The following is an 18,018-nucleotide window of genomic DNA, read 5'->3' as shown; positions in this document are numbered from 1 at the left end:
AATTCTAATGCTGGGACCCCACGCAAAATAGTTAGGTCAAAATGGTGGGGAGACTGGTCATCCATAATTTTTAAAGCCTCCTCATATGCTGCCAGGTATGTGAAGCACTGCTCTGTGTGTTAGAAGAAATCAGGGGAGCCTGCCTACCCTTGACCTTGGGCAGGCAGCTTAACCATTTGAGCCTCTTTCTTCAAATGAAGAATCTCATGATTCTGACTGAATCTCATCCTCTCTGTCTTGCCTATGAGAATCATAGGTGACTGGCGTGAGTGCTCTACCTTTTAAATTTTATTTTATTTTTATTTTTATTTTTATTTTTTTTAATTTATTTTTAAAATATTTTATTTAAATTCAATTTGCCAACACATAGTATAACACCCAGTGCTCATCCCATCAAGAACCCTCCTTAGTGCTCATCACCTAGTGGTCAAGCTTCTGCTGAGAAGCTTCTAGCATCCTAGTGTCCTAGCTTCTTCAGGACAGATGTCCTGTCTCGCTCACTTTCATATTCATATTCCCAGCTACTAGCAAAGTCTCTGACTCATAAATGGTGTTCTTTGACATTCAAAAATATTTATTGAATACATAAGGATAGTTAGGTTTTTATGATATAAATGGTCTCTGAAGTACTGTGCTTTTAAAACTCTTCGGCCTCTTCCTCCTCCATGACCATCAGCTGTCATCTACTCTTTCCACCATGTGACTTTCTGTGGTTTGTTATGTCTCTACAACCCTGCCACCCTCCCAGATGCCAACTGTCTGCCGGAAACCAGAAAAAGGAGATTGGCAACCATGTCTGCTCTAATTGTATGCCAAAAGGCTTAGGACAAAGATCCTAAGGTCTTCAATGACCCTCCCTGGACTGGGAAGAGAATGCCTGAGCTTTCTGTTAGTTGTCCCCTGAAGTATCTTAAATTGCTGGCTTCTTTGTCTTGTTCTACATTGTGCTAGACTTAATAGCTATTTGGAATAAAGGAAGCTCCCTCCATCCTAATTCAATCTAATCATGGTGTTTAGACTGGAATTATCTAAACTACTTATGCTTAGATCTTAGATTTGGTCTCGCCAACGTTGGCATAACATTCATGGTTTCCCCCTTTTTGAAGGCACAGAACTCCAAACCAGGCTGCAAAGCAGGTGGGCAGTACAGCAGATAAGGAAGACTGGAGCAGCCTTTGTACTAAAAACCAGGCTGGTCGCTGGGCCCGTTCACCTGGGGACAGCCCACGTGCCAGCCCCTTACCTGTGAGGAGCACGTCATTGGACACGTCCCCTTTGTCTCCTTTGTCTCCTTTTCGCCCTGCTGGGCCCTCATGTCCAGTCAAGCCCAGCTCACCACGGTCTCCCTTCTCCCCCGGAGCTCCTGTGGCTCCAGGCAGCCCTGAAGGAGAGAAATGATTTTTTAGCCTGTAGTTCAAGTTATTCTGGTGTGTGCAGCTTTGTACTATTATTGCACATTGTACTTTTAAGGTGAAGGAACTTCAACAACCAAATACCCAAGACTCTGTGACCATTTTAGGATAGCAGCATGATATCAACTCAGTAAAGACTTGTATTTCCAGGTGGCTCTTCTGAATATTTTAGGGACCTTTGGCTAGGCCAACAGGTTGGAGAGAGGAGTGGTCCAGAAAGGGGGCAATCCCAGCAAGAGTGGAAGGAAGGTAAGGCCTGAGCAAAAGTTTGCCACACAGGAAGGTTGGAGCGCTCAGATGACTACATTTGGTGCCCTAGAAGGGTGAGTGTTATTTCCCACGTTATTGGTTTATCCCTCACAACATGTTGGAGTGGCAGGTGGGTAAATCATCCTTACTCTCATTTTTGAGAAGCTGGGACTCAGGCTTACAGTGGTCATAACTGATGCCACTATGTGAGCAGCAGAGATCTTCCAATTCCACCACGGGTGCCCTCTTCTGTAACATTCCAGTGCAAAATGCTTTTACTCAAAAGTGCAAAACAGGTAAAGTTGCTCTAGCACAAGCGTTAAGAGGGATGGTGGTAGTGTGAACAAAATGCAGTGGGTGGACTGTCTGCCTCTGTTCATGGGGAGCCATAACTTCAGGAATTGCGGACCTGCCCCTCATGGTTAGAAATGGGTAAAAGTCTATGCAATGGCCCATCTCAGCATGGATTATGGACAGCACAGCATTCTGATCCCTAGGAGAAAGGAAGCAAACTAGTTGCATGATATGATTGCCCTGGTCACTGCTGGCAAGTAGTTTCCAGAACACAGGGAGTGGTACCCAAAGAGAGCCTAGCAATTTCACTGAGGTGAGGAGACAAAAGCCAGAGCCTGGGGAGATAGAGGTGGCTGGGATCCAGGAGACAGAAGGAGGTATTTGTGTAGATGGAGCTCTGGAGAACTTCAGAGGGGTCTCCTTGAGTCTTTGGCTGAGTAATGAATGATCGGCAGGGTGAAATTCTACAAGGCAGGGAAAAAACAAACAGGAAGTTTGCTATACAACTCTCAGTGCTTGCACAGGGGAAGGGCTCCATTCCTACCAGTCAAAGCAGAGAGATTTCAGAAAAAGATGTGATATCAGGTAAAGTCCTTGGAAAAGTCCTTGTCTCAGCTGTGAGCTTAAATTAGCCCAAGAGTCAGGCTGCTGTGGATCCATCATAACTAAGCTTAAAAACCAGCTTCAGAAATGTTAACGAGAGGTGAAAGCAGTTTCACTGCCAACATAGAGTCCATGATTTGAATCATTTAGTGAATGTAATGCAGCACATTAACAATTTAAGCAAGAAAATGATCATCTCAGTGGATGCAGAAAAGGCATTTGGTAAAATTTAACAGCCATTCTTAAAAAAATTCTTATCAAACAAGATAATACCTATGAAATACCTATAGCAAACCTCATTCTTAGTGATGAAACACTAAATGTTTTCTCCCTAAGGTCAGGAATGGAACAAGGGCATCAACACTCATCGCTTTTATTTCACACAACACCAGAAGTCCCAGCTAGTGCAATAAAGCAAGGAAAAAGAAAGAAAAGGCAAAAAGATCAGAAAGGATGCATTCGAATTGCCTTTATTTGCAGGTAGCTGATTGTTTTTGTAGAAAATCTCATGGAACCTCTAAAAAAGCTACTAGAACTCCTGAGCATGGGGACACTGGAGGCCTGAGAAGGAAAGGGATTGCCTAACACTGTGCTGAAGTCCTGCCACACAGGACTCTATTAACACAGTCTCTAGACGCAGGACCCACATGCTCATTTTCACAACGGCTTCCTGGAGATATTGCTCAAAGTGGCAGAGATCTCAGGCCACAAGGAAGAGCCAGAGCATGTTTTAGTGCAAACAGATCTTTAGTTCCACTCAACCTCTATAACCAAGAGGGCTTAGGATCCATTAATTTTATTTTATAATTACTCTGCTAGTGTCCAAGCCCCCCTTTTTTGAAGGCTTTTATTTATTGGAGAATGAGAGAGAGAGAGAGAGAGAAGGGACAGGGGGGACAGAGGGAGAGGAAAAGAATCTCAAGCAGACTCTGGGCTGAGCATGGAGCCCAATGTGGGGTTCCATCTCATGACCCTGAGTCATGACCTGAGCTGAAACCAAGAGCTAGGTGCTTAACTGACTGAGCCACCCAAGTTCTCCCCCACCATGCTTCTTCTTATAGGCTCTGGCTAAGTGACTGCCCATTCACCACCCCTCTCTTATGCTCATCAACTTACCCAGTCTCCACTTCCCAGCTGTCATCCTTTTGGCATTGCAATTGTCCTCCCTCCAGATTAACACTCCAGGTTTTAAAATCTGGACCCACTCCATCCCCACTTCCTACCATCCCCACTGTGCCTAGAGAATCAGAGAATTCAGGATTGGAAGGCACCTTGGAGATCATGCAGATTAACCTCGAGTTCCACCCTAAAAGCCCCTCTATGCTACCTGATTGGTTCTTCTCGAGTCCTTGTCATCAGTCAGAAGGTTATTATGTCACATCATATCACAGCATGTACTGGAATATTCTGCACTGCCATCAGGGGCAATATTCCCTAAAACCTACATCTGGAGCTCTTATCACCCTTTCCTTTATGTTGGGTGTGATAAATATTCAACGTGGTCTTTTCTCTTCCAAATCCAAGGGACCCTACATGGACCATCCCAAGGAAGACAGCAGTGTACTCAAGAACCTTCAAGTATTGATCACTGTTAGACAATGCAGTGAACAAAGAAGTGTGTGCTAGATTTCAGCCAACCATAAAAACCACATCTTCAGAAAAACTATGAAATTCAGCTGTTGCATGGGCTTGGAGGCCCGAGTTTCCTCCCTCTGCTGGTGGTGATGCTGGGGCATCGTACACTGGTGGAGGTGTCGGGACACAGTGGGAGAGGATGTGAGGAGGAGCTGGGGCAGCCCCCCTGTGATGGCACTTGCCCAGCATGGATTCAGTCCCATAGATGGCAAACCAGGCCTGTTGGGAGGGGCAGGGCTGCTAATGCGTCTCTCACAGCAACACTGAAGACCCGTGGCCCCGGGTCCCCCCACCCCTGCCCATAGTCATTAGGATGGCAGCTTGCTGCAAAGTGGTTCACTCACTTAAGAAGAGTCCTTAATCAGGGGCCTCTGCATAGGAAGACACGTCCTTTTGTTGGGATTTTAAATAGGCAATTTGGCACATTATCTGAAGGACACAAAAGACTAGAACGTTGCCATAGAGTCCAGCCAGCACAATGCACCCAGTATAACTGATACCTTCTAAAGGTTTCACATGACCCAGATTGGGCAGTGCTCTGGGAAATGGTGTCTTCTGGTTACTTCAGGCTTCTCTTTTCCGGGCATTTATTCTAGTCACAAAGAGCCTCTCTGCATCAGCATCCGATTTCCCCTTTATTCCTCCCTCTTGTGCCTTTTCTTTCTCAAAGAGGCCGACGATGTGTGAGACAGGAACAGCTTCATACCAGAGCGCAGCTGTTATAAAGCCGCCCCCCTCCCCACCCCGCCCAGGGTGAGTCTCTAAAGCTCAAGATATTAAAGACCTTTGCTTCAGAATATATTGCGGCGGAGCTGGGTGCGCGCGATCGTTTTGCAGCTTTCGGGAAGAACGGGCGGGGGCCCTTCTGTCTCCATAGGGTCTTTCTCTTAGACCAGTGCCTCCCACCAAGTTTCCTCTGGGCCCCCTTGGCCGTGCCCTGGCCCTGGGCCTGGCCCCTCGGAGGCCCTGGCACCACCGACCCCTGGGGGGCACCCCGGGGGCTTGGGCTCAGCACATTCTGTGGACCAGAAGGGCCAGAGTCGGCTCGGCCGCCGCGGGGGCTGGAAGCCCATCCCCGTGTTTTCCGTCCCGGTGGCGCCCACTCAACGCGAACTGTCTCACCAGCTTTAGAGTTGGGGGTTGCACGCTGTTGTCGGGGGTCAACTCCAACGCCAGCATCTTCCCAGCAGGGGGTGAGGGAGGGCGGCTTATTTTTGGCAGGACCGGCTGTCACTGACTGAGGCAGGGCGGCCAGAGGGGGCCAGAGGGGGTCGCCCGAAACCCAGTCCTGAGATCGGAGTGAATAAAAAGGAGGGCATTCCTCTGTTTCCCGAGGATTTTTAGAGAAGACGATGCAGAATTAACCCTTAGTGGGAAAGTGAGAGACAGATGGGAAAAAAAAAAAAAAAAGCAAATGCTTGGTTTTGAAGCAAGGGAATGCCAAACTACACAGAAGATGCAAGATGAACAACATTTACGTCTCTTTAGTTCTTCTCTCCAAGTCTAAGTTGGGGTTTTCAAATGAATACAGGCATTTCAACTAAGATTCCCTTCTGGGTTGAAACCAAGTTTTTGGAAACAATAGCTAACATGAATATGGCACTTACTATGTGTCAGGTCCTATTCTCAGCCCTATATATATTTCTCATGTAATCTTCTAAATGGCATTATGAGGTGGATATTACCATTGTTCCTATTTTACAGATGCGGCAGCTGGCACAGAGTGATTAAGTAGCTTGCCCAAGGGCACAGAGGAAATAAGTGGAAGAGCCAGGGCCCAAACCATGCCCTCAGGCTCTGGCTCCAGGCTATTCCACTGTTGTTCTTGGCATTGCCGGATCAGAAAGTGAAGGTTATCTCCAACACTTCAATTTCCCAAACACAGTGGCTAGGCTAGAGCTCTATACTCTGGTTTCTGCTCGTTCTTCATCTCCTCAAGAGCCCACAGTGGCTTCCTGCCACCTCCCACAGACAGGCATCTGGCTAGCCTGGGTCTCTTCTAGCGTCCTGGGCAGTGTCACTAACAGTCTCCCCAGGCCAGGCCTTCTTCTCCTGCCCCTGCCAAACCTTCCACAGCTCCCCACTAGTTATTTCTAAGATGTTGATCACACTTCTCTCTCTCCCCTTACACTTAGCCCTACTATACAACCTGTCTTCTACACAGGGTCCTATTTGTCCATTATGCGCACAGGGAAATTGAGCTTTCTCTTCTGGGAGTGTTACCTGCTGTGCACTATTACAGCCTCCTTCTGGTCAGAATAACCAGCTACTACTCAACAGCTGTGTGTGGGATACATCTTCTCTTTCACCTGGAGGGGCAGCCCTCATGGATGGAAAGTATGCTCTCCTCTTCTCATGCATGCACGCACGCATTCTTCATTTGTCAATTATTCACAGAGCCTCACCTGAGCCTGGCAGAGAGCTGTATCAAATAATAGAATATAGAAGACATGGTCTTTTCTTCATGGACAAGCACTGGAGGAGACTATTTAGAAAATGGAAACCATGTCAGAGTTGTGGGAACCCGACCTCCTCAGTCTACAGATGAGACCAAGCCTCAATGGTGAAGTGACCTGTCCAAGGCCTCGGAGCTAGTTGGGACCCAAGGCAGGTGCTTCTGGGACTCCTTCCATTGCCTTCTTCTGCCTGGAGGGCAGGAAATAAGAGGTGCAAAATCAACTCTGCATGCCTGCCGGGCAATTATTCACTAAATGGTGCATATGAACTATGTGCATATCCTTGCACATGTCCTGGAGGCTTTTCTGAAGGGCTGGCAGCCTCTGGCGCTCCCTGTAAGACTTAATGGCACCAGCTCCCAAGACCAGGCCTTCTGCCCGTCTGCTCCTGCTCTGTGGCACCTCCAGCGATGCTGCTCCCACAGCTTGGGGCCAGTCCCTCCAGCCTAGAAGCTCGGTGTAGTTGTGTTTAAGAGCAGGGGTCTGGGAGTCAGAGAGACCTGGTTCGAGTCCTCCACTTCTTACCTTTGTGACATTGGACGAGTTATGTCCATTCATGTCAACAAAGACTTAATTGCCCATCCCCCCTTCACTGGGTATTCCAGGTCCCGCAGGTTAGGACTAAGCAAGATTTACATGGCTTGGCTGTCATGGACCTCAAATTCTGCCTAGGGGGTCAGACCATCAGTGTATCAACAAGCAAATGCAAGGAGAGAATTTCCGGGAAGGGATATGTGTTTTGGAAGAAGAGAGAATGTGACCATGTTCATGAGGCAGGAGCTAGGCACAAAGGTCGGGGACAAACTTGAGGACAAACTTGAGGAGAGATGATAGTAGACTTGAGACCTGCACCAGGACCAGCTGCAAGAAGAACAGGGAAAGAGTATTCCAGGGAGTGGGCACAGCAGTGCAAAGGTCCTGGGGCAAGGACCTTGGCCTGTTTGAGAAACAGAAAGGCCTTCTTCATCTGGAAAAAATAAGGCCAACAAAAATATGCATCTCCTTAGGGTTGTTTTGAAGAGTAAATGAGAAAAATATAGAGAGTACTCGGTAGCATGCCTGACAATAAATATTAGCTATTTGCATCCTATTGTTCAGAGGATCACTGCTAGAGGGCACAGTCCAGCCTGAGTCTTCTCTGTGGAACACAGGCTCTTTTTCCTGTTTTTAGAAATAGCACTTGTTGTTCCTTCTTTCTGGAATGCACGCCCACTCTTCCTCTCTCCCACCCCAGCCAGGCAAACCAGGATCCTGGAACGCTCAGTTGGAACCACAACACTTCCTTCTCCATAGACATGATCCTGGCCCACCAGGTCACATCCTGTATGAGACCCTGCAGTGCCTTCCTGGGAGCTAACCAGGAGACCCAGATGACTTATCAGAAGGCTCCGGAAGGGCCTGGTCCCTGCCTCCAGCCCCACCTCCCTTCCCACAGCCACACCTGTGGGGCCTCTGCAGGTGCTGTGCGCTCCACCTGGGCCACCCCCTGCCTGCTCTCATCCTCCCAGTATGACCTCGGACTTTCCCTCCCTGACCCTCCCTCTCTGGACCTGAGTCTCTTAACCCCCAGTTCTTTCCTTTAAATGGGTGTCTCACATCGTGATTGCAGACATACTTGATTATCGACTTTTAATTTCTGCCTTCCCACCAAAGATGGAAAGTTCCAGAAGATGGGATGCATCTGTTTTGTTTCCCCACTATTGCTGGGAATCTGCTCAATAAATATTTGCTGACAGATGTTCCCACTCTCTCCTGGTATTCTTCTTGTTACTCAGTCCCGTTCTTGGCCTCCTTTGCTGGCTCATCCCCCTCCTTCTTGGTCATTCGATGTTGTTGCTCCTCAGGGCTCAACCCAGGCCCTCCTCTCCTGTTAGCTCCCTCCAAAAGTGACGGTGCCCATGCTCACATGGCCCCTACCTCAGGTGGTCCCCTCACATATACCTCTAGCCCCAGGGTCTCCTCTGACTGTAGTCCTGCCTGCATCTCCAAGGCCCCCGACATCCCCTCCAGGACTTTTCAAGGCATCAGACTCAGCACATCTCATGCTGAGCCATGCTTGTTTTCCTGGGCCTGAGTTGATATGGGGCTCCCCTCCTCAGGAATGGGCAGTCATCAGGGACAGAGCTCTCAAAGTCAGTCTTGGCGCCCTCCTCTCCCTTCCTCCTTATATCTACCCACCCCCAGATACGGCTGATTCCCCCCAGAATATCACTCAGCTCCACTGCTGTCTCCAGACCCTGGCCTGCCATCCCTTCTACCTACACACCAAGTAGCTTGTGAACCAGCTCCCTGCTTCTGTCCTTGCTCCTCTGCTGTCTTTCCACGCAGCAGCCACAGTGTCATTTTAGTGAAGCAGACCTGACCTCGTCACTCTCTCCTACTTGCAACCCCTCGGCGGCTTCTCCGTGCTCTCAGAACAGAGAGCCCAGGCCCCTGACTAGCTCCGCTCTCTTCTCCCTGCTGGAACCCTGGGTGAGGGTAGGATGTGAACCAACCCTAGGGCTAAGGAAGGAAGCAGAGGAGGGAAAGCACAGCGTCAGGGCCCTGGCAGGGTGACTGGACCCTTGCATGGGTGTTCATGGTCCGGGTCGGAGCTTGAGCTGCCCATGGCCAGCCAAGCAGAGCTTCCAACAACCTCTCCCTAGCACCAGGCTCTCAGATAGATCAGTTTAGCATTTGCAATCTAGGATGGTGTTAGTCTCCCCTCCCCTGGCCTGGGGCAAGGACGACCACGTGGGCTCTTAGTGACTCAAGTTCTCTGCTCAACCTTAGTGGGAAGCTTCTCCTAATGGGGCTGACTCCCAAAGGCCCCCCTCACTGGGAGACAGCTGCAGAGGGCGTCCCGTGGGACCCCTAGGAGACCAAGGATTTGGTCAACCCCCCCTGAAGAACAGATCAGGCCCCCTCTCCCTGCTCTGCCACTGCCTCCCCCTGCCCTGTCGCAGCCTCCCTCGGCCTGGGTGCTGGGTGATCCTTTCCTGGTGAGGCAGGGTAGCTCTCTGCACTGCTGCCAATCCTCCCAGCTTGCCCTGAGTACAAACCACAGCTCTTAAGGTTCCCCGGGGCCAACCTCATTCCAGGGCTATCTCTCTGGTTTCAACTCCACCCCATTCGTTCTGGCTCCCCTCTGTTGGCCGCCCTGGCTGTCTTGCTGTTCCTCAGACCCTGTGGGGACACTGGACACCTACACACTCTGCTGGAAGCCCCTTCCCCAAATAGCCCACAGCTCCCTCTCTCCCTCCCTCCAGGTGTTTGTTCAAAGGTCCCTTCTGGGTGGGGGGACTTCCCTGGCGTTCATCCCTACTCCCACCCCACACTTGTCATTCCCTCTCCTGCCACCATATTCTCTGTAGCACTTAGCACCATGTAACATGATTCTTTTCCACTGATTTAGCTTGTTCATTGGCAATCTAGCCTGGGTTGGAATATAAGTTTCACAAAGGTAAGGATTTTGTCAGCATTCTCAATTCTGGATCTCCAGCATCTAGAACAGCACATGGCACAGACAAAGGTGTTACAGAGATGAATGAACTTTTTCTTTCCTGGCTTCATTGGGTCGTGGGCTGCATATCAAACACACCTCTTCAAAGCCAGGGCTCTGTAAACTTTTTGAAAATCACCCCCGTTCCCACCTGCTCCATACCCAGGGCTAGCATGGTGGTTTTCTCCCCCTCAGAGCTGGCCCTCACAATACTCATTGCTGAATCCTTAGGACTAGATTACATTTCTGGGGCCTTTCTGGGATAAACCAAATGTCTGCACACTGATGGCCATCATTATTCAACGCTGACGCTCATTCATAATTATGATTATTATCCAACATGTAAGGATCCATTACTGCTCCGTAATTAAAGCTGTAATGAAAAAAAAAAAAAATAAAGCTGTAATGGCTGGCCTTTGGAGGACTGAGCTGACTTGGACCGTGTGGGCCCATCTTCAACAGAGGCTGCCCCCTGGGAATATGAGCAACTGGCAGAGCCAATTAACAATTTTCCCACTTTCCGCCAGCTCTTATTTAAAGTGCTTATGGTATCGCTTCTCGGCCTTTTGGCTAAGATCAAGTGTAAAGTGCTTATGGTAATAAGAGCAGAGGTGCTTGAAGAGGTTACTGCCATCTGGAAGAATGTTCTAGTAGTTATTCTAGTCCAGGGCCTATCTAGGTGAGTTGGTGTAGCAACCTTAGAGGTTGAAAATAAACAGGAGGGTTTGGTACAGTCTGTACCCTCTGTGGGTACAGGCCTTCCCAGAGGCCTCTGGGGGAGTCTCTCTACTCCCTGCACTGGAGCCTCCACGAGGCCATGTGCCAGCTTACTTCAGGTGCATCTCCCAGGCCTTCTCCAGGGATTCCCCAGGATGGGTGCTCAAAGCCCTTCAGAACTTACCTACCCTGTCCTGCAGCCTCCCGCCAGGTCCTGCATGAGCCCCTGTTTCTCATTGCTCCCTGGACACATCTGACACTGGTGTTTCCAGGGCTTTGATTGGGGGATGGCAATGGTGCCACTCACGGCAGAGCAGCAGAACTCCTTCAGAGATGCCAGCTGCAACTGTGTCATCATCCTGTGCTGCCTGGACACATGATGTGAGTGCCAACCAGCCTAAGGGAGGCTGGATGCTACCTTGCTACTCAGATGGTTCTAGCTATTCCTCTAGCCCAGAAAACCCAGGGACTGACATCAATCAGTTGATTTCAAACACAAGGATTTGCTGGGCAGGAGGTAGTGAGAGCGCAGGGCAAGACCTGAGCTTCAAAAGAACTAGGGACCTCAGCACACAGGGCCACCACACAGCTCCTGGAGGGTCCCTCCCCAGGGCTCCCTGCTCCCGCCTCTTCCACCTGTCAGCCTGCCTCAGAGCAAGCAGAAAGATGGGAATCAGTTCCCAAGGAGGCCACTCTCTGGTTAGATATAAACCAGTGTTGCACTCAAAAGAATGCCCTCGGTGCCTCAGCACACAGCAGCTTCCAGGAGAGAATTAAACCAGTCCTGCATGTAAAGACGCAACATGTTCTCTCCTCTATGTCCAGCTTTGGCCCAGCCAAAAAGCAATATTTGAGATAAGCAGTAAGTTATCTAGCAAAGTTGCCAAAATACCCATTTTTCCTCTTTTTCCAGTTGCTCCTTTTTCTCCTTTTGGGCCCTGGGGGCCAGGCTGTCCATCTGAGCCATTGTGTCCTGGTAACCCGCCAACTCCCGCAGGTCCTGCATCAAAACATGGGAAGTAAGCACATCTTAAAACATCTCCACTGAAGTTAACATGATTTTCTTGAGCCAGTGAAATTGGACAGGCATCAATCCCTTTTCCAGATCTTCTCCTGCCTTTTCCACCTTTGCTGCCCCCACATAATGCAGTGACAGACAGGGAAGACTGATGGCAGGTTCTCAAGTGGGAGGAGACAGGAGAGCTGGTGATTTGGGTAGAGACAAGGAGGGGGACACACTCATAGTCAAGACTGCCTCCAGATTCTTCCCCATTTCCCGCCTCAGTCCCTTCTGAGGGGTCCTAGGGAACTAGCCTCCCCACAAAGTAGGACAGTCCATGGGTTCTTACCTGGTGGGCCAGGTGGTCCTGCAATAGAAAAAGAAATTTAGATGAAAAAGCATGGCTGGAAGGAAGCAAAGTCAGCACCATAACCCCTCAATCAAAGAGCACCTTCTCCCCTTATAAGTATTGATCATCTACTGGCTCTAAGCATAGTCTCCATGCCTTTTATTTAGAACCCAGAATATTCACTTAAAAGATCCTTAAAAGCAACTAGCCAGTCCAAACCACTTTTGCTCAGGTTTCCATGGACTAAGAATAATTTCTGAGTGGGCTTCACCATAGATTTGTAAATCAGTTATCAATCAAGCAATTAGCTTCATTAATGAGGTTGGTAACAAGGCAGGAGGGCTCTGGTGCAGCCCTGGCACAGGTAAGCATCATGGGCATGCTGTCACTGCAGGGCTGAGACCTGGCTGTCGTGAGAAAGCAGTCCCAAGGGCTCTCACCCAGCCAGCTCATCCCCTCCAGGCCACCAAGGGGATTGAAAGCAGAGCTGGTTCTCAGGTTTCTATTCTGTTGCATGAAATAGCCTGAGAACAATTGAGGGGCCAGATCAGGTAACAAACACCTTGCTTAGTGTATAATTACCTGAGGATCTAAGGGGTTCAGATGAACCATTTACACATAATCTAACAAAACAATTTTGTTTCCACACACAGGAGACGCTTTTTGTCAATTATTTTATTTAAGCACTCAGACAAGCCAATGGGTTTTTGACATGAGAAGCTGAGGTCCTTTTGTTTCTCTAGAACATATATAATGACACCCATGTTGGAGTAGAAAGGTCTTTCTACAAATCCAAGTATGTGACTTTTAAAACCACCATTTACTAAGCACTTACTACATGCACTAAAATCTGCCAAACAGCAGAAGTCTTGGTCCGTGTGTCTGTCGTGTTTACAATCTAGCTGGAGAAGGTAGACACTCTGAAACCACAATGAAATATGAGGGAGGGAGTTACAGAGAAGCAGTGCCTCAAAGGTGCCCCGGGGCAGTCTGGCACACAGCAGGCTGAGAAGGCGTCCAGAGAGCGTGAGCCTAGAGCTGTGGCCCTGAAGAAATAATGGGCCTGGCAGCCCAGGTAGGACACCAGCAGGAACAAAGCCACAGGGTGTGAACTTGCATGATTCAGGGTGAGAGAAAGGAGGAAGACTGGCCAACCTGGCATATGCGGAGATGAGGCTGAGTAAGTCCTTGGTGGGGAGGATGTGGGGCAGCAGCATTTGAATGCCAAGAAGAGAGGTATAGGTGGTATCTGCAAGGCAGTAGGGAGCTACACTAGGTCTTAAGTGGGGGATAACACTGTGAAATCAGTGTGTTTTTGAGATCCTCCCTGTAGATGGAAGTTAAATACAACTAGGGAAAAAGATGAGAGAGAGAAAAAGAAAACACCCTGAGGATCTTTGTAGTTAAAATTAGGGGCAAGGCTGTGGACAAATTGTTTGGGAACTGTAGAGTTGTAGAGAAAACTAGAAGTTTAAGAGGTATTTCAGCAGAAGAATGAGCAGGGCTCCATGTCTGGGTAAGATCAAGGGGCAAAGACGAGGAATCTCAGATGATGGGGAACCAAGGATACTGATGGAAAGAGACATGAGGATTCTTGGAAGAAGAGTCTGAACATGTGCTTTCAATACATGCAGTCCCACTTTGGGCAAAAATGATTTGCTGAGAAGGGCACCACATGGTCTAGGGTGAGGTAGCCTGTGGCTGCTACATGACTTTACCACCAGATGGCGCGTGTATATACGTGTGTGTACACAGGCTTCAACATACACGGGCAAGGAGGGCAGCCCCCGTGGCCCAGCGGTTTAGCGCCGCCTTCGGCCTGGGGCCTGATCCTGGAGACCCGGGATGGAGTCCCATGTTGGGCTCCCTGCATGGAGCCTGCTTCTCCCTCTGCCTGTGTCTCTGCCTCTCTGTCTCTCTGTGTCTCCCATGAATAAATAAATAAAATCTTTAACAACAATAAAAAACATACACAGGCAAGGAGGTGATGTGACCTATTGATAGACTACAGAAGAAATCAATCATCATTCCTGACTACAGATGGGGCCAAATTCAGATGTGCAGAAAAAAGGTAGAAAAAAAGTAAACAGGCAGGAATTGGCCATCTATATACGTTTCAAGAGATCTGAGGACCATTTCCATGCAGCAGGAGTACTGGAGAGAGGTCCTGGCCAGAGCTGTATATTTAGGACACTTTTGCCATGACCAAGAGTGTCACTATGGTGAAATGTCTAGATTAGGGTTTCCTGACATTGACCTGAGGTTCCTTGACACCTATGGCTACAGTTCTTAGTCATTTGAGTCCACAGGATCACCTAGAATAATTGTTAAAATGCAGATACCCAGACCCCAGCTGGAGATTCTAATTTCACTTGGATTTAGAGTGAGCGCCAGGGACACGCATTTTCACCAGGCACCACAGGTGACTGGAAGCAGATGGTCCTGGGTACCTGTGACCAGACTTGGAACTTTTCTGGAAAAAGAACTGGTCACTACCAATGGACCCCTAAAGGGGCCCCTGACCCTAGAAAGCCTGAGAGTTATTAATCTGGAGGCGAGAGTAAAATGTCGAGCCAAATTTGGGGATGGAGAGAAGGGGGACACACATCATATCTGGAAGGAGGCCAGTGATAGGAGAGGCACCAGGAAAGAGAGAGTGAACTGCAGATATAGGAGGGAATCTAGGGGGTCCTGAGCCCTGAAACTAATGGAGAAGAGAATTACAGAAGAGAAAGGAGACAAAACTTTCAAAGAGCTCAAAAGCAGGATGCTATAGTGATGGCGAGCCTTGAACCCAATGCCTGTTCGGGATACCGACAGAGCTGCCCAGGAGCCCTGGCGCCTGAAAGAAACCCTAAATATGTGTTGTTATACTAATGTCAAAGGTCAAATAATATGTGCCAGCTGGGCCGGTAGAAAACTGTTTTCTCAGGTTGTTTTCTCAGCTCTTGACTCTTTTCTTCTTGCATAACAGAACCCCTCGGGATACACTGGACAGCCAAGCTCACGTTGGCACTGGAAGGAGGGCTGGCCCCTTGGGATCATGGAGCATGTCTTGGGGACTTGGAGCCTTGGCTCATATGTGGCCCAGCCTCCTACTGCCTCCCGGCCTCCCCAGGACAAGTTTTCTGCTGCCTCTCTTGCTTCTGAGTCATCTGCCCCACTCCCCGCCCGGTCTGTGACTGCTGTCACCTTCCACATTCGTGGAGGCCTGGCTGCGAGTGCAGGGCAGGCCAGGGGTGGACACGTGCGCTGCATGCTTCGTCACAGAGTGGGGTCTCCTGTGCTTGTGAGAGCCTGTGCTCGTTTGGTGAGCATCCCACGCCTTGAGCCGTGTGACACTGCATAGCAAATAAAAAGCCCCACCATAGCAGGTGGAGAGTAAAGCCCTCTAAGAAAGGAGGAAGCCCTTTTCCTGCTTCTTGAACAAGGGGCCCCGCATTTTCATCTTGCACGGGGCCTGCAAAGGCCTCGGGCTCTGCCGGCCCCTCCCGCCTTCCCAACCAGAATCGGTTACAGGTGGGCAGGTGCTATAGGAGCCGAGCCACTTGGAGTCTTTTCTCTCCTTGAAATCTAAGACCCACAACGCCCCTGGTTATGTAAGTTAGAGGGCTGCGGACAGACGGACGGACGGAAACGGTGCCCTCTGCAGAGAATGACGAGCAGAGGCGGTGACTGGCGTTGACACGATGGGACCACGAGATGGCAGCACTGGGACCGGCGCGGACTGTCCCGGACTTTGCTGCGTTAGCCCCCGGGATGGTAAGGTTGCATTGCCCCCCGGCCCCTATCTTGACCAAGACACCCCTCTATCCTTACAGTCACGGGTAACCCCTTCACCTCTTTCCTCTCAGAGAAGTTCTAGCGGGCCTCTGCTACTAGCAGAGAGAGGCATTTCACAGCAGATCCGAGGAAGGAGTAATAAGGAAGTGTGAGCCTCACTTCCAGTCTCTGGGTCGGGGCCCTGGCCCCGGGCTGCCCCCCCCCCCGCCTCGGCCATTCCAGATCACAGGAGACGGTTTCACTCCCCTTTCACCCCAGAGCAGGGTCCCACTGGCGTTGTCAGACCCAAGACACCTGTTGAGCGCAGCAGTGACCAGAGGGGCCATGGGGACACATTTCCCAAAGTCTCTCTGTTAGAGGAAAACAAAGAAGCCCCCAAATAAAAAAATGCAAACAGCATCCTGTCAGAGAGTGAGGTCTGGTTCTGCCGCTTTAGAAAGAGCTAGTAAAAGACGCAGCTCATCAGCCTGATCAGGCCAGGCCTGGCGCCCGCCCGCCCCTGAGCTGTGAGGTCCATAGACCCGATTCGCTTCCTCTCCTATTCCGGGCAGGGACTCCCCGGGGCTTGGGATTCAGGCCAGCCGCAGCTTCAAGGCCAGACGGGAGCTCCAGCCAAAGGGAGTGTGGCTCCCCTTTCCCTTGGGAGTCAGGAATCCTTGGCTGTCCTTCAGGGATGGCCTGAGAGGGCCTTAGCTCTCACACGTGGGGGCTGGAATCTCCCAACTCTTAACACAACAGACGAGCTGCTCAGTGAGGCCGGCTGAGTGAGAACACGACCAGCTCCACCAGCTGTTTCTGAGAACAGCCTGTCTGTCAGTTTACCACATGCTGTACTGGCCACAGCCCTGAGGCCCCATCCCCACCCTACGAGTGCCCGTGCACCCTCTGCGGCTGCCCCCGCCACCAACTAGTGGGCCAGTCCCAGGGCACCTAACTTGGCAAGGCACCTTTCCTCATACGTCCCTGCTAAACTGCATCTTTGGTCCCATCCCATGTATTTGGTGCATTTCAACTTTGGACCATGACAAGAATTAGAGTCAGGATGGCAGGTAGGTTTTATTTCGAGTGCCAATTCTAATCAATGAGTACCGCTTTCTGGAATGCCAGGAAAGAATTACAGGAGGCTATGCTCAGTGGCGGGTGTGATCCATTCTTAATGTCTACCTGGGTACAGGATAAGGAGGGGTGACTAGTGCCAGAGTCACATGGCCGTAAAGAGGACAGGCACTGTGGATCTGAAGCGCCTCTACCCCGAGAAGCAGTTCAGTAACATGACAGTTTAGAGATTTTCCAAAAAGCCCACATGCAGTATCCACTGGCAGGAAAGAATTACCCAGGAACCTGCCTTCTTCAAGACACCTGCTATTCCAAAAGATTTGTTTCTGAGATCCCAAGGAAATCTGGACTTAAGGAGAGCATACATCCAGAAAAGCATGCTGTTTTCTCAGGTGCACACAAAAACTCTTAACTACTCTAGCTACCGACTTGCCCTCACTATTTGCCTGAGGAGTTACAGGCTGCACACATCTGTCCTTGTCTCCATAGCAACCACAGCTGCACGGAGTAAAAGGAACAGGGATGGGGTTTCCCGGTCATACCTAAACTAGCCTCCAGTCAGTACACCTGCTTTTTCAAAGAAGACTCTAGGGTAGAGCTAGATTTTGTTCTCAGGCCCCAGGCCCCAGGCCCCACGCCCGGGGTCTGCTCTGGCCGCCCTCCCTGGCAGCATCTTCCTGGGGCTCTGGACCAGGGCTCTGTGCCCGTCCTGTGCCACTGGCTCTGTGGCCAGTCCAGTCCTGGGTCCTGTCGCCCTCCTGCCCCCAGACCAGGCAGTTCAGTCTACCCCGGTGGACCTGCCTCGCTTTGCAACTTGTACTTCTCACACCGAAGTTGGAATTGAAGAGCCTGCTGTGGTAAAAGGGGGCCCGATTTCAAGCTGGCAGGAAAGGAGAAGGTGCTGGCTTTTGACAAGATTTCGAGGTGCCAAAGAATAGCCTCCTCAACCCATTTCCAGCACAGATGCGATGCCTGCCGCCCCT

The 18,018-nt window shown here is 50.1% G+C and overlaps 1 protein-coding gene across 1 annotated transcript in view; it reads right to left on the bottom strand.

The window, feature by feature from the left end:
* Positions 1-18,018, bottom strand: part of GLDN (gliomedin) — a 63,455-nt gene that overhangs the window by 12,244 nt on the left and 33,193 nt on the right. The window contains exons 3-5 of the mRNA XM_038580418.1: positions 12,197-12,214; positions 11,740-11,847; positions 1,244-1,381 (exon numbers count right to left, since the gene is read on the bottom strand). Of these exons, the coding sequence (XP_038436346.1) occupies positions 1,244-1,381; positions 11,740-11,847; positions 12,197-12,214 (264 nt within the window). The remainder of the gene's footprint in view (positions 1-1,243; positions 1,382-11,739; positions 11,848-12,196; positions 12,215-18,018) is intronic.

Source organism: Canis lupus, chromosome 30 (genome assembly GCF_011100685.1).
Source record: "Canis lupus familiaris isolate Mischka breed German Shepherd chromosome 30, alternate assembly UU_Cfam_GSD_1.0, whole genome shotgun sequence".
NCBI lineage: Eukaryota > Metazoa > Chordata > Mammalia > Carnivora > Canidae > Canis > Canis lupus.
Note: the sequence above shows the minus strand (reverse complement) of the source record. Positions and strands in the feature narration are given on the sequence as shown.